Source organism: Hoplias malabaricus, chromosome Y (assembly GCF_029633855.1).
Source record: "Hoplias malabaricus isolate fHopMal1 chromosome Y, fHopMal1.hap1, whole genome shotgun sequence".
Classification (NCBI taxonomy): Eukaryota; Metazoa; Chordata; class Actinopteri; order Characiformes; family Erythrinidae; genus Hoplias; species Hoplias malabaricus.
The window spans coordinates 1,000,203-1,012,058 of record NC_089820.1 but is presented as its reverse complement, the minus strand read 5'-3'; the positions used below and the strand labels follow the sequence as shown (position 1 = coordinate 1,012,058).

General features: G+C 38.6%; 1 protein-coding gene across 2 annotated transcripts in view; it reads left to right on the top strand.

Moving 5' to 3' along the window:
- Window positions 1-4,728: 4,728 nt before the first annotated feature.
- The window catches only part of LOC136678745 (cyclic AMP-responsive element-binding protein 3-like protein 1), a 53,184-nt gene continuing 46,056 nt past the window's right edge, over window positions 4,729-11,856 (top strand). For both annotated transcript variants that reach the window (XM_066656870.1, XM_066656871.1), the window contains exon 1: window positions 4,729-4,930. In XM_066656870.1, the coding sequence (XP_066512967.1) occupies window positions 4,829-4,930 (102 nt within the window). In that variant the 5' untranslated portion in view covers window positions 4,729-4,828. The remainder of the gene's footprint in view (window positions 4,931-11,856) is intronic.

Genomic DNA, 11,856 nt, shown 5'->3' with positions numbered 1-11,856 from the left:
TCATCTGACAGAGAGCTCAAAATCTGTTTTTCTCCTCTCCTCTGACCACAACACATGTTTCCACTATCTTTAAGACCATCTGAGATGAGACTGGGCCCAGAGAACTCTGCAGTGTTTCTGCATCAACTTGATGTATGACTTTCTTCTTGAGTAATGGAGTTTCATATTGCATTTCTTGAAGTAGCAGACAGTTTTCCAAAATACACTCGGGCCTATGTGAGGCTGGTGGATTCACCTTTTATTGCTTTAATGTTCACTTGTTATGTAATGTTTGAAAATGGTGAAACTTGAATATTTTATACATTTTTCATACTTAGTTTGCTCCCCCCCCCCACCCCCCACTGTTTTGTTGCATTTTACAGTGTCCCAGCTTTTCTGGGAATGGGTTGGTAGAACATTCAGTTCATTTTCTTAATTAATTATACTAGTAAAGAAAGGCTATTATGTGCTTTCCTCTATGTGCTATCTTACAGCTAGGGACATGGGAAGTAAACATTTGCTGGTAGTCTATGGCATTTATAACAGTTATAACAACGGTCCTTATTCAACTCATTTTCTAGAGGGTCACAGCATTACCCTGTTTTGGGTCAAGTGGTCAAGTTAAATCAACTGTGTTAAGGGAGGGAAATTATTATTAGAGTGTGTGGCTGTGCCATCCATAAAAACTAGAATTTGAGAAGCCCACTTTAAACCGTCAGGTGAAATAATAACTCTGGCAATTTATTCCTGCATTGTGTTGAAATTATGCAACTCAAAGGAACTGCTTTTCTTTTGGAGGATGAGACCGGACAGAGAGCAAGGGAGAGAGAGATAGAGAAAGTGTATGTAACAGTAGTAAATAAATAATAAAGACAGCAGTGTGTAAAGACTGGAGATGGAGCAGTTCTCATATCATGTAACTGCTGCTCTTATAAAAAAACCCAATATGAACCTGCCATCCACCTCTCTGCGTGTTTTTCTGATGATTTCTGATTCAGTTGCTGAAGGAGTGACTCATCTCTCCATATGAAGTGGTGGGCCTGGAATTGAATAAGAGAACTGAATCAGTTGAAAAGATGTTCATTATCAGCCTAGCTGGCTCTGCATGCATCCAGGGCCTATTTCAGCTTCCAAAGAGACTGAAATCTTAATAGGGTCACATTACTCAACTACAGAATTGTGATACTGGGAAAATATGTCAGAGGATACATGCTCAGAGAGGCGCTCCCATGCCTTATTGTGTGGGAAGTTATGTGAGCATTGTGTTAAGGTTGCAGTTAACATAGCTTTTAAAAGCAGTAACAGCTTCACACCTGGATTGGACCCTTGTTAATGCTGGTGTGTAATAGTACACAGCCTGAGTCCCTGTAATCTGGGCCACCAGAAAACCACAGAAATTACCAGACACCAAAATAGACCTAATTATGATGTCTAGAAGAAGAATGTTATATTATGGTAAACTGTAGGTTTTTTTAATGGAGTAAATTTCAAATAGCAGTTTGTCCATATTAATGTCAGGCAGGATGGGAGAATGTGAATGCATTTAAATTCAGAACAAACCAATGTTGTTACAAACATTAAAGGAGATGTTCACAATTTTAATCCAATACATTTTATAAAATTAAGATTAAAATGAAGGTTTTCTCTCATTTTGCTAGCTCTCCCATCTTTTTGCATACTGGAAAAATGACGGCATTTAACCGGTGTTCTCTCTCTCAGTTATAGCAGAGAAATGGCATCTGAAGTCGTGTGGACAGTTAAAAGACCTGCAAAACCTGAAAATCATAAAAAGCGACGAGGATCTGGCTCTGTTCCTGCTCTATAGGTGGGTTAGTTGCATTACTTAAGGAGTCATTTCTAACTCCAAATTTGGGTTACTTCTAATTTCCTGTTAACTGCAGGAAAGTAAATGCTGACCAAATATTCTACAAAACTAAACAGCTAGAGCAGAAAATGAGCTTCTGTGGAAACTGTGAATAATAATTTACAGGAAAGTTCATTTTCAACCATAAACAATCTAAAATCAATTTTTAACTCAAATAAAACTTTCAAATGAAACATTAAAAGAGATGCACCAGATTACTTCACTTAAGTTGGAATTGTCTCCAATTCATGAGACTGTTAACTGCATAATATTACATGCAGAACTAAACAGCTACCGAAGAAATGACTTTCTGTGCCAATTCAAACACTGAATAAAATTTACAGGCAATTTATACCTAAACACTACAAACGGCTTCTTACTCAAACATACCTTTCCACCTTAAAAGAGGCAGAGCTTCTGAATTACCACAAATATTAGAGGGAGTTTGGTTTGATTTGAGAACATACGTTCTCCAGGATAAGTTACTTTGCCTTTAAGATCTATACAAATAATTTGATTAGCACTGTTTAAATGTATTTATTTATTTATTGTAGCTTTCATACTGCCCTTCTACTAGAATTTAATACTTCTTAATTCAAGTACTGTGGCTAATAAATACAGCGCTTATTAGCAGCACTGTTAGATATCTGTCTTTCTTCTGCATTTCAAACAACCTACTTTAACTGGCTCCCACTTTCAAAATAGATTATCAGACTGAGCCCCTATATTTAAAAAGTTATTGTAGCACAATGACTAATGTAGAATGTACATATGTATTTTAATACTAATACATATGGATTTTATAGACTTATTAGCTGTAAGAGTACCTAACTGGCATCCATTTCAAACAGAACCCCCTCCAGATATTTGCCATAAAGTTGCATGACTAGTTTTCCTAATCTTAAAAACAGATATTAAATATTAAATATTTCAGACTGTTTCCCAGAACAAGCATATATGAACATAAAAGGCATATGAATTCAGTTTGTGAACAAAAGTCTGCAGAATGTAACTGACAGATCTGAATCCCAAATATCTGAAAATAAAGCCTAAACTTAGTCTAAAAGGAATAAATGCTACATTTTTTACTAATTGTGTGCTATTTAGTACAAGACTAAGTTTTCATCTGCCCTTTGTATATATAGTCGATTTACTCAAGTACATGTACACTTCAATACTGATCCATTTGTACTTTCCAACATTTTCAAAACATTTACTTTTACTCATACCTAATACCTGGCAAAAAATGAATAAATACATACATTGCTTACTGTAATATTTTGTTGAACTGCTTTTAGCACTGATTGCAGGGGCATTCACAGTTAGTGCGGTTGTTTCAACAACTTTATGCCATCTCACATCATTTATTTCCATCCACAGATGCATTTTAGCCTACATCATTTCAAAAACGTTCACTGAAATTCAGGATCCTGTGGTGTTTATTTCATGTGTAAAAGTGATTCCTCGTGCACCCAGAACCACTGTTTCACAATTTAAGCCTAATGAATTTTGGCATTGCTTTCTTGTAATATGCCTGTGCTACCAGAGTGGGAAAAAATGCAGTAGGTACTATGCACTATGCCCCACTTCATTTGCTTCCTTTCTCAACCTGATGTGACCTTTCTCTTGAATAGGGTAAATCTAGACTCATCAGCCGACATGACCTTTTTCCATTGCTCCAGAGTTCAATGTTTATTCTCCTTAGCAAACTGAAGCCTTTTTTCTGATTAGCCTCAACAACAAATGGCGTTTGTTAGTGAGGTTAATCAGAGCAGAGACTCAGTTTTGTATCAGTCAGAACTGCTGCATGCTGAAATATATTAATCACTGCAAAAATAATCCAATCATAGGCTCTTAAGGGTTTGCATATTTAAATGCCTATACCAACAATTTTGGCCAGGCAGTGTAAATAATCAAAATAAAAGACATTATTCAGTAAATAATGAAAGATACTTTTTGATTCAGTTATATTTTAGCAATTAATATTATGCTACAAATTGCTTTTTATGTATTAAATTAATTTGTGTTTTGTTAGTGACAGCATGATGTTGCTTTGTGATCCACCAAATTTCTGACTTTGGAGCCAAACTAATCTAAAAAGAGACAAAAATATTCAGTTCCTATTCTGACTGCTGCTGCATGTAATAAGAATTTCAAGTATGTTAAAAAGTACAAATGTTTTAGATGCTATTTTTCAAAAATGTATTCACTTTCATTCAGAATTACTCTGACTAATGCTCCTTTGGCTGAATGATGTCAAATCATCACAGAAAAATTCCAACATCTAAAGCCTTCTCAGGAGAGTAGAAGTTTTTACTGCTGCAACGGGGAACATACGTTTTTGTCCAATGAAAAACACATTTTTGTACATGTAGTTTACTATATTACTTAAATACAACAGCTGTGTTTCACATTGTGTTTTCAGGGTGAATGAACCAAGAGAAAGCTTTAAAATTACTTGAAATAATTTTTTTCCTTTTCCTATAAACACACACACACACACATTATATATATATATATATTAATAATTTTAATTTCAGAAGACATCCTCTATGATCAGGTATCCACAACCATTTACCTACATAGTGAATGTCGAAAGCTTATTGGAGGTAAACCACTCACAAAATATGCTCCTGTCATTTTAAAGGGAGAGTAATGTGGGCGGAAACGTGAGGGCGACATAAAAAACCGAGTATGGGCGGAGTCTAATTGAATATTCATGTGCCTGCCTGCTGCCTGGAGACGCTGATGAATGAAACAGATTGAGGAGCGTGTAGCTTTAATCCAAGTCAAAGCGATATCTGCAGAGAGCAGGAGGTTGCACTCACAGAGGCTCGGATGAAGGCGACAACACAGAGCTGACCAGATTAGGCAGCTTAGGTTTTATATATGTATATATATGTGTGTGTGTGTTTTTCTCTTAGCTTTTGGTGTCATATTTAATATTTGAGGTATTTTGAGACTTTTTTCGAATCCACCACCAGCATGGACACCATATTGGACAGTTTCGCCTCGGACAAACTTTTCCCGAATTCCAACCTGTTGGACCTCGAGGATCTGAACGAGAGCGACTTCCTCACAAATGTGGTACGTTATCCGTCCATTTTCTCTGAGAACTCAACGGCAGGGACGTGTTGTCATTGCCCACCATATGGAACAGCTGTTTTGTACGCAGGGCCTCACTTTCTCTTTATTTCTGAAAGAAAGTGGTATATTTTGCTAAACCTGGAGCTGATGTTTGTGTTAGAATGTGTATGTTTGCCTGTTTTGGCCTATATTATATTAAACCTTCTCAAATATCTATATAGGCGATATTTATACGATAAGGGCTCTAACGCTCTCTACCTCCCACATTCAGCTCGTCATCATTCACTGACGCACACTTGTGTTTGCCCTACGTTTATCTGTCTAATGTCGTGTAAATGAAATCTAAACACACTCAGGACTTTCTCTAGCGGTGAAGTTTACTCAGCTGTGTGAGTACAAGCAGTGAGCAACAGCGCGAAGGGGCGGAGCGAATACGTGAATGCCACGCCCACACCACACGCCCCCATCCTGCTCTATACTCGCATGCATCCGGCTGAGACTTGTATTGAAATGAAAGTCCACCGCTTTTCGAAATTTCATCATAACTCAGTTGTTAACTTGTAGACTAAAGTAATTCAGATTGTACTGAGGGGGTTTGTTCCAGAGAAACATTCTCTTTCTAACTCTTTCACAACCGCCAAGACATTTTTACCTAAAATAAGGTAGCAATGATATCTAAAACTAACTTTGAAACTCCATCAGCACTTTCAGGGTTTGTAGTACTGGTAATGGTAAAATAGTGTTAAATCAGCAACAATATGTTGTTTTTTTTATGAATACATGCTTAGCATATACCTCTCAGCCATGAGATAAATTTTCTGCAGTGGCCCTACAACAGCATGCAAAACAATCACAAAGTGTAGCAATGTAATCATTTTTTGGGGGATATTCATTACGCAGGTCATTCTGGAAAAACTGCATATTACATTAACATTAACATATGAATGTGTTTATTCTACAGAAATCACAAAATAATTATTTGTATGTGTTGTGGTTGGAATGATTGGAAATCTGAGAGTTGTTTTTGAAAACAAAAAGTAATTATCAGTGTCCAATTCACCAGTAAATGGGCTGGCAAGATTATTGCTGTACATGGCTACATTTAAAATTTGACTTGAACCAAAATGAACACAGAATATCCAAATATGTTTCTCTTTCAGCACTTTTTCACTGGGATGTATAGTACAGCTTGGCAGGTTTTAAATTCATGACCCCCCCCCCCCCCCCCACCCCCGCCACCAACCCTTTTTTTTCTAATGCCAAGAGGTGTATACTGTACCAGAGTACACAAGCTGACTTCTATTATACAATGGGAAATAGACATAGATATTCAAACCTGCTGTGGATTCTGCGTTCAAATTACAGAAATGTGCCGCACTGCCCAGTGGAAAAATGCCATTTTTTGGCCTCTCTTTTTCCTATCTGTCTGTCTGTCTCCCTCTTTGTCCTTCCTAAATATTTGCGGGTCTCCATCCCAGCTGGTATAACAGTAATTAGCTGGGTTATGTTACAAGGCTGTTATTATTATGGAGTCTGGAATGGTTAAAAAAGTGGAGCATTGCAATGGAGTCTGGGTTTATGAGCAATGGAGAAGTTTAGTGACACCGTCCCATCTGCAAGAAATACATTAGGAACACGCCTAACCCCCCCTTCCCCCGTCTGGGTTTGGAACGTGACTCAGTCTCTCCTGCAGCAGCAGCTTTAACTCATGCAGGAGACTTAAATTTGAATCTTCATGATGTTGTGAGCACAAAAACAAAGCAAATTATTTGCAGTATTGTGAGCTGATACCAAAAATATTGTGGATATCAGAGAGAGACAGAAAAGACAGAAAGTGAATAGCAGCCCATTTAAAATTACAGCGTCCCTCTGGCCTGCTACAATATGAGGTGAGTGTGTGAGATTCTTGCCCTGACAGGTTCAATGAATGACTGACTTTGTTCCCTCAGGGAGGAAGCAGCACTCAGTAACCCTGGTCTGCACACACACACACACACACACACACACACACACACACACACACTCACCCCACACCCTCCAGCATGGATAATAGAGTACATTTGTTTTACTCTGCCATTATGGGGTATAAGTGTAGGTGGGTCATTTCAGAGATTTATTTATAACCAGGAATTTCTCCGTACTGTGGTTGCGCGTGTCTGTATGTGTATGTGTGCAGATCCTGAGTCTAGGGTAATTGCATGGCTTGTGTTTATGGGTGGAAGTCATAGCCTAGCGTTTGTATAAGATCCCACAGGACTACACGGAACTTCGCACAGAGATTCTGTCCACAATTTAAAGGGTCCTGCTCTTTTCTGCCTAATATGTCATTTACTAAGCGGAGGGCCGTGCTCCTGCCATTCACTCCTACACTTTTAAGTTTATAATGCAGCACCCTCTAAGCCTAGACATATAAACTAAGAGTAATGAAGGAGAGATGGAAATAATACCAGCACACCTCCAAAACAGGCTATAACACTCTACTGACAGTTTCCTACTTTTGTAGTGGAGTTATGTTGATTGATATGAGGAGAGAGAGACACTTCATTATACATAATTCCAAAGTGGTTTCAGATGGAGGGTATTCATTTTTGGCCTTAAAATTGATCCTCTCCTTCATGATTATTTCACTGAACAGACATTGGTATTAGTCGTGGGTGTTAAATATGTATGCATCATTGATTCTCATATTTTACCACAGTTTGAATTTGGTTGGTTAATTTGATTGACATTTTATTTCCTTTCTCCCAAATTTCTCCTCACTTTTATTCTTGGTAAATTCCACCCTCTGGCTAAGACTCTCCCAGTCAAACAATGCCACCCAGTCTTGAGGGAGAATATTTCCTCCAAGATGCGAGAAGCCTGTCCCTGCTTTTTTTTCTCGATTAATAACAATAGACAGCTCAACACATTTAAAGGAGACCATAATTTCCAAGTTCTGTTATGGTGACTAACAGACACACATAAGGGAAGGCCATCCAGCCCATCAAGAGAGAGTGAGGTGAATTATTTTCAATGATAGGGCCAACTTTCAGACCCCTCTCAATTGCCTGAGAACTTTACTTAGGACCGGGCTGCTCAATTCTGGTCCTGGAGCAGTGGCGATTGCTCTAAGACTGCAAGGGAAGCTCAGCTTCCCCTAAAATGTAAAAAAATAAGTGATCAAATATATTCTGTTGTGTGTTCATTGAATAAATATACACTACAACACGCTCAACTTTTGTTCAGAATCAGCTTCTTATCTCTGGTAAAGATTCGGCTTTCCTCTCAGTCATTCCCGCAGCTTCACAGTGCTTTAAACAGTGAGGACACTGAGTGTCCACAGAGTTCAATAGCGAAGCAGCGAAACGAGACGAGTCATTGGATAAATGCTGGGCTTTGTCCCGCCCATCGGACGCTCAGCGTCTCTGGGGGTCTATGGGGCAGTGGGCTGGCCTCGGCTGGCCCGAACGCTCAGCTTCTGCATGATGATTGGATGATCTGTCTGAGGCTGAATCCCTTTTTGATTGACAGCGAAATGAGCGAATCAGCGATCCTTTGGTGTAAAGACGCCTTGTTGGTACGACAGGGTCACAGATCATTTTCTTGAAAAGGAACGGAGGGTAGAATTTACGCATAAATAAATCGACACATTTTATGATGTAGGCCGAAATTGAGCTTCCCCTCCTTGAAAGACCAGTATCGCCACTGTCCTGGAGATATATCACCCCCCGACAATTTAGCTCCAACTCTAATCAAACACACCTGATGCAGGTAACGCAGGCCTGTGTTGGACCTGAGACCTCCAGGGTGGAAGATTCAAAATTCAGATTGATTCAACATATTTTTCACCCCTAATGTTAGTCATCTTGCTTCTGAAGGCTGTCGCTAGTCTTTGCTCCAGCGATGAAGAGTAAAGATTATCATTTTCAAAACTCGTTTGAATCCTTTTGAAACATAGAAAGGATGGAATCTACAGGTCGGGCCTGTCTCACCTGTCTTGAGCAGTACTTAGGCATTATAAGGTGTGTTCCTGATGTTCTGGGACAGATTCTGCCACTACATTATTATACTGAAAGGAAGGGCTTGGTGGTATGACAGCTTTTTTTCACACTGTCAATCTTACAACATTTTTCTCCATACCATTTTAATGCTACATGCCTCCCAAGACAAAAGCTCTGTGCTTTCATTTTTTTCAAATTTGTTATGATATTTAAAATTAACCAGTCAACAATGATCTTTTTATACTGAATTTTCAATTGCTTTAATTTACATAGGAATATACCTATGTATAAATCGGTGATTTGATATGAATTTTTGAATGTGCTGGTGTATATAATAAGAAACTACCATCGTGCATCCTACAATAAAGGCAGTATCATGTTTTGTTCATTTAGTGGCAGAAAACAAACTAGCTTTTTGGTTCTTCTATGGCATCACCCCTAAGAACCTGTGGCAGGGATTGTACAAATGATGGCATCATGATGGATTGGCTTTTTTAAACTGAGAAATTGTAATGTTGTTGTGCAAGGAAAACTTGATCTACAAGTATAACAGGTCAAAAGTCACCAAGTGTTATTGTATCCATCAGTTAACATTAAGAGATTAAAGAGAATGCTAGTCTTAAAATAAGGGAGAGAGTCTGAAGGATCAGGGCTTTAGCCAGAGCTTCTTAGGGAGTGACAGTGAGAAGGATGAGGGGAAATGAATGGAGGAAAAGAGGATAGTCTGGATAAAGGAGAGGGGTGGAGGAAAGGAAGGACAAGTGCATTCTTTCACACCAGACTAGACCGAGACTCGACTGAGGACTGTAGAGTGATTAGACTGTGTCCAATATACACAGAGAGAGAAAGGAGTGTTAGGCCTCCATTATTCTTATGAATAAAAATATTATTGAGCTGAACTTTGTGGATGTAAATGAACACTGAGATTGAACTTAGGAAAATAGTGCAATACTGAAAAATGTAATTCTGTCAGACTCTGAAGCATATTCCCTTCACATCCATTCATTCACGTTCTATGAGGCTAGCTATGACATGAGTACAATTTTCCATCAATCTGGTCCAGTTTAGTGAGAGTGGCAAGAACGATGAACTTTAGCCAAAAGAAAACATGTCCACTATTTTACATGTGTTTTTTTTTTAAACCAGAATGAGTTAATTTGGTTCTGGCTTTAAAAACGTTCTGCCTTATGATAGATTTGGGGAAAAGTTATTGATTAAGGTATAAATCAGTTATATGACACAATCCTGTACTGTTGAAGAAATAAATGACTGAATACACAAATGGGGCAGCACTTTGGCACAACAGTGTCGCTGTCACACAGCTCCAGGGTCCTGGAGTTGTGGGTTCGGACACTGCCTGTGAGGACTTTAGTGTTCTACCCATGTCAGTGTGGGTTTCCTCCGGGAGCTCTGGTTTACTTCCACAATCCAAAAACACATGCTGCTAGGTGGATTGGCTACTCAGAACTGTCCATAAATACGTCTGTCTGTGTGAGTGTGTGGTGCCCTGTAATAGACTGGCACCCTATCCATTAATGGCTTCCTGAACAGAATAAACACAGAGAACCAGAACCAGGATTAAACAAGTCCTTGGAAATATAGAGCAGCTATCAGGTACTGCTAATGTGGTGAGCAGCTGCATTGTGTTTGTTGCTCTGGTCAAATTGTGCACTGTCCACCTTCATGCAAGGCTTTTGCTTTTATCACAATTTAAATTCTGTTTCACTTTATTGATAACAAAAGGGGGCAATCATGACAGGCCTTCGTATATAGACCTTATATATGTCCTTGAAATATTTGCAATAAACAATATTATTCATCATTTTATGCCACTGATATCATGATAATAATAAGGGCATAAATATGCAGTTACAGCCCTTTAAAGAGCAATGAAATTTTAGCAATATTTGGACAATAATGGCTCCAGAACTCAGAGACCAGTGGAAACCATAGAACAGAACACAGTGAGTGGCGAAAATACATGATGTTAATTCTCATGTAAACAAACACACCAGTAAACACAATGATATTGATATTGAGGTCAGCAAATATGATTGAAAAAGTGTCCATATATTGATCGATAAGGTATGTGACAGGCCTCTCTATATACCATTACTGGTTAGGGATAATTTTGTCTCAAAGCAAATCTACATAGACAATAAGTTATTAATGGCTGCTTCCATAGAATTCATGCATAGTTTGGAGGTGACTGCGATTTCACTGGTGATAAACATCTCTGTAGTGAGCTCAGTGCTGGCGTCAGAATTATCCTCTACACAATTCTTCCATCACGTTGCCATGGATTTACTCTTCAAAGGTTAAATATGCATATCAGTGTCGTCCTGCCTGCCATTCATGCTCCACCATATTAGTAGCAACAACAAAGGTGTGGACAGAGTGCGTAGTGAGGTGTGTTCACACACACACACCCCGTGTGCTCACAGCAGCATGTACAGCTACGTAATGGTTGGGGTGTGTTAATGTTACTTTAAAAACTCCTTTCATTTCATTCACTGCCTCTGGCTCTTTCTAATCTGTGGATGTTTCAAATAGTTCCATGATCATTTGTGAAATAGACAAGCACATGCTGAAGTCATTGCCCCAAACAGTAAAAAGTGCCAGTAACTGGTTAAACACCTGCTGGAAATGCATGCACCTTCTTATTGTAGAGTTATTCTAAAGTCAGTGATGTGAAGTTATGAAATAGAGAGGCCACAGGTCAGTTAATAAGTAATGGTATCAGGATAATGGCAACAAAAAACCATAGTGAGTGTGATCCTGTAACAAATCTTGCCCAAATAGTATATACTCTTGCTGTGTGATGTCTTCTTGGCACACTCTCAGAAAAAAGGTACGATAGGGGTGCATTTATTAATCACTAAAGATACAAACAGTGGCAATGCACCTTTAAAAGTACATATTTGTTCATTAAAGGTATTTTACATT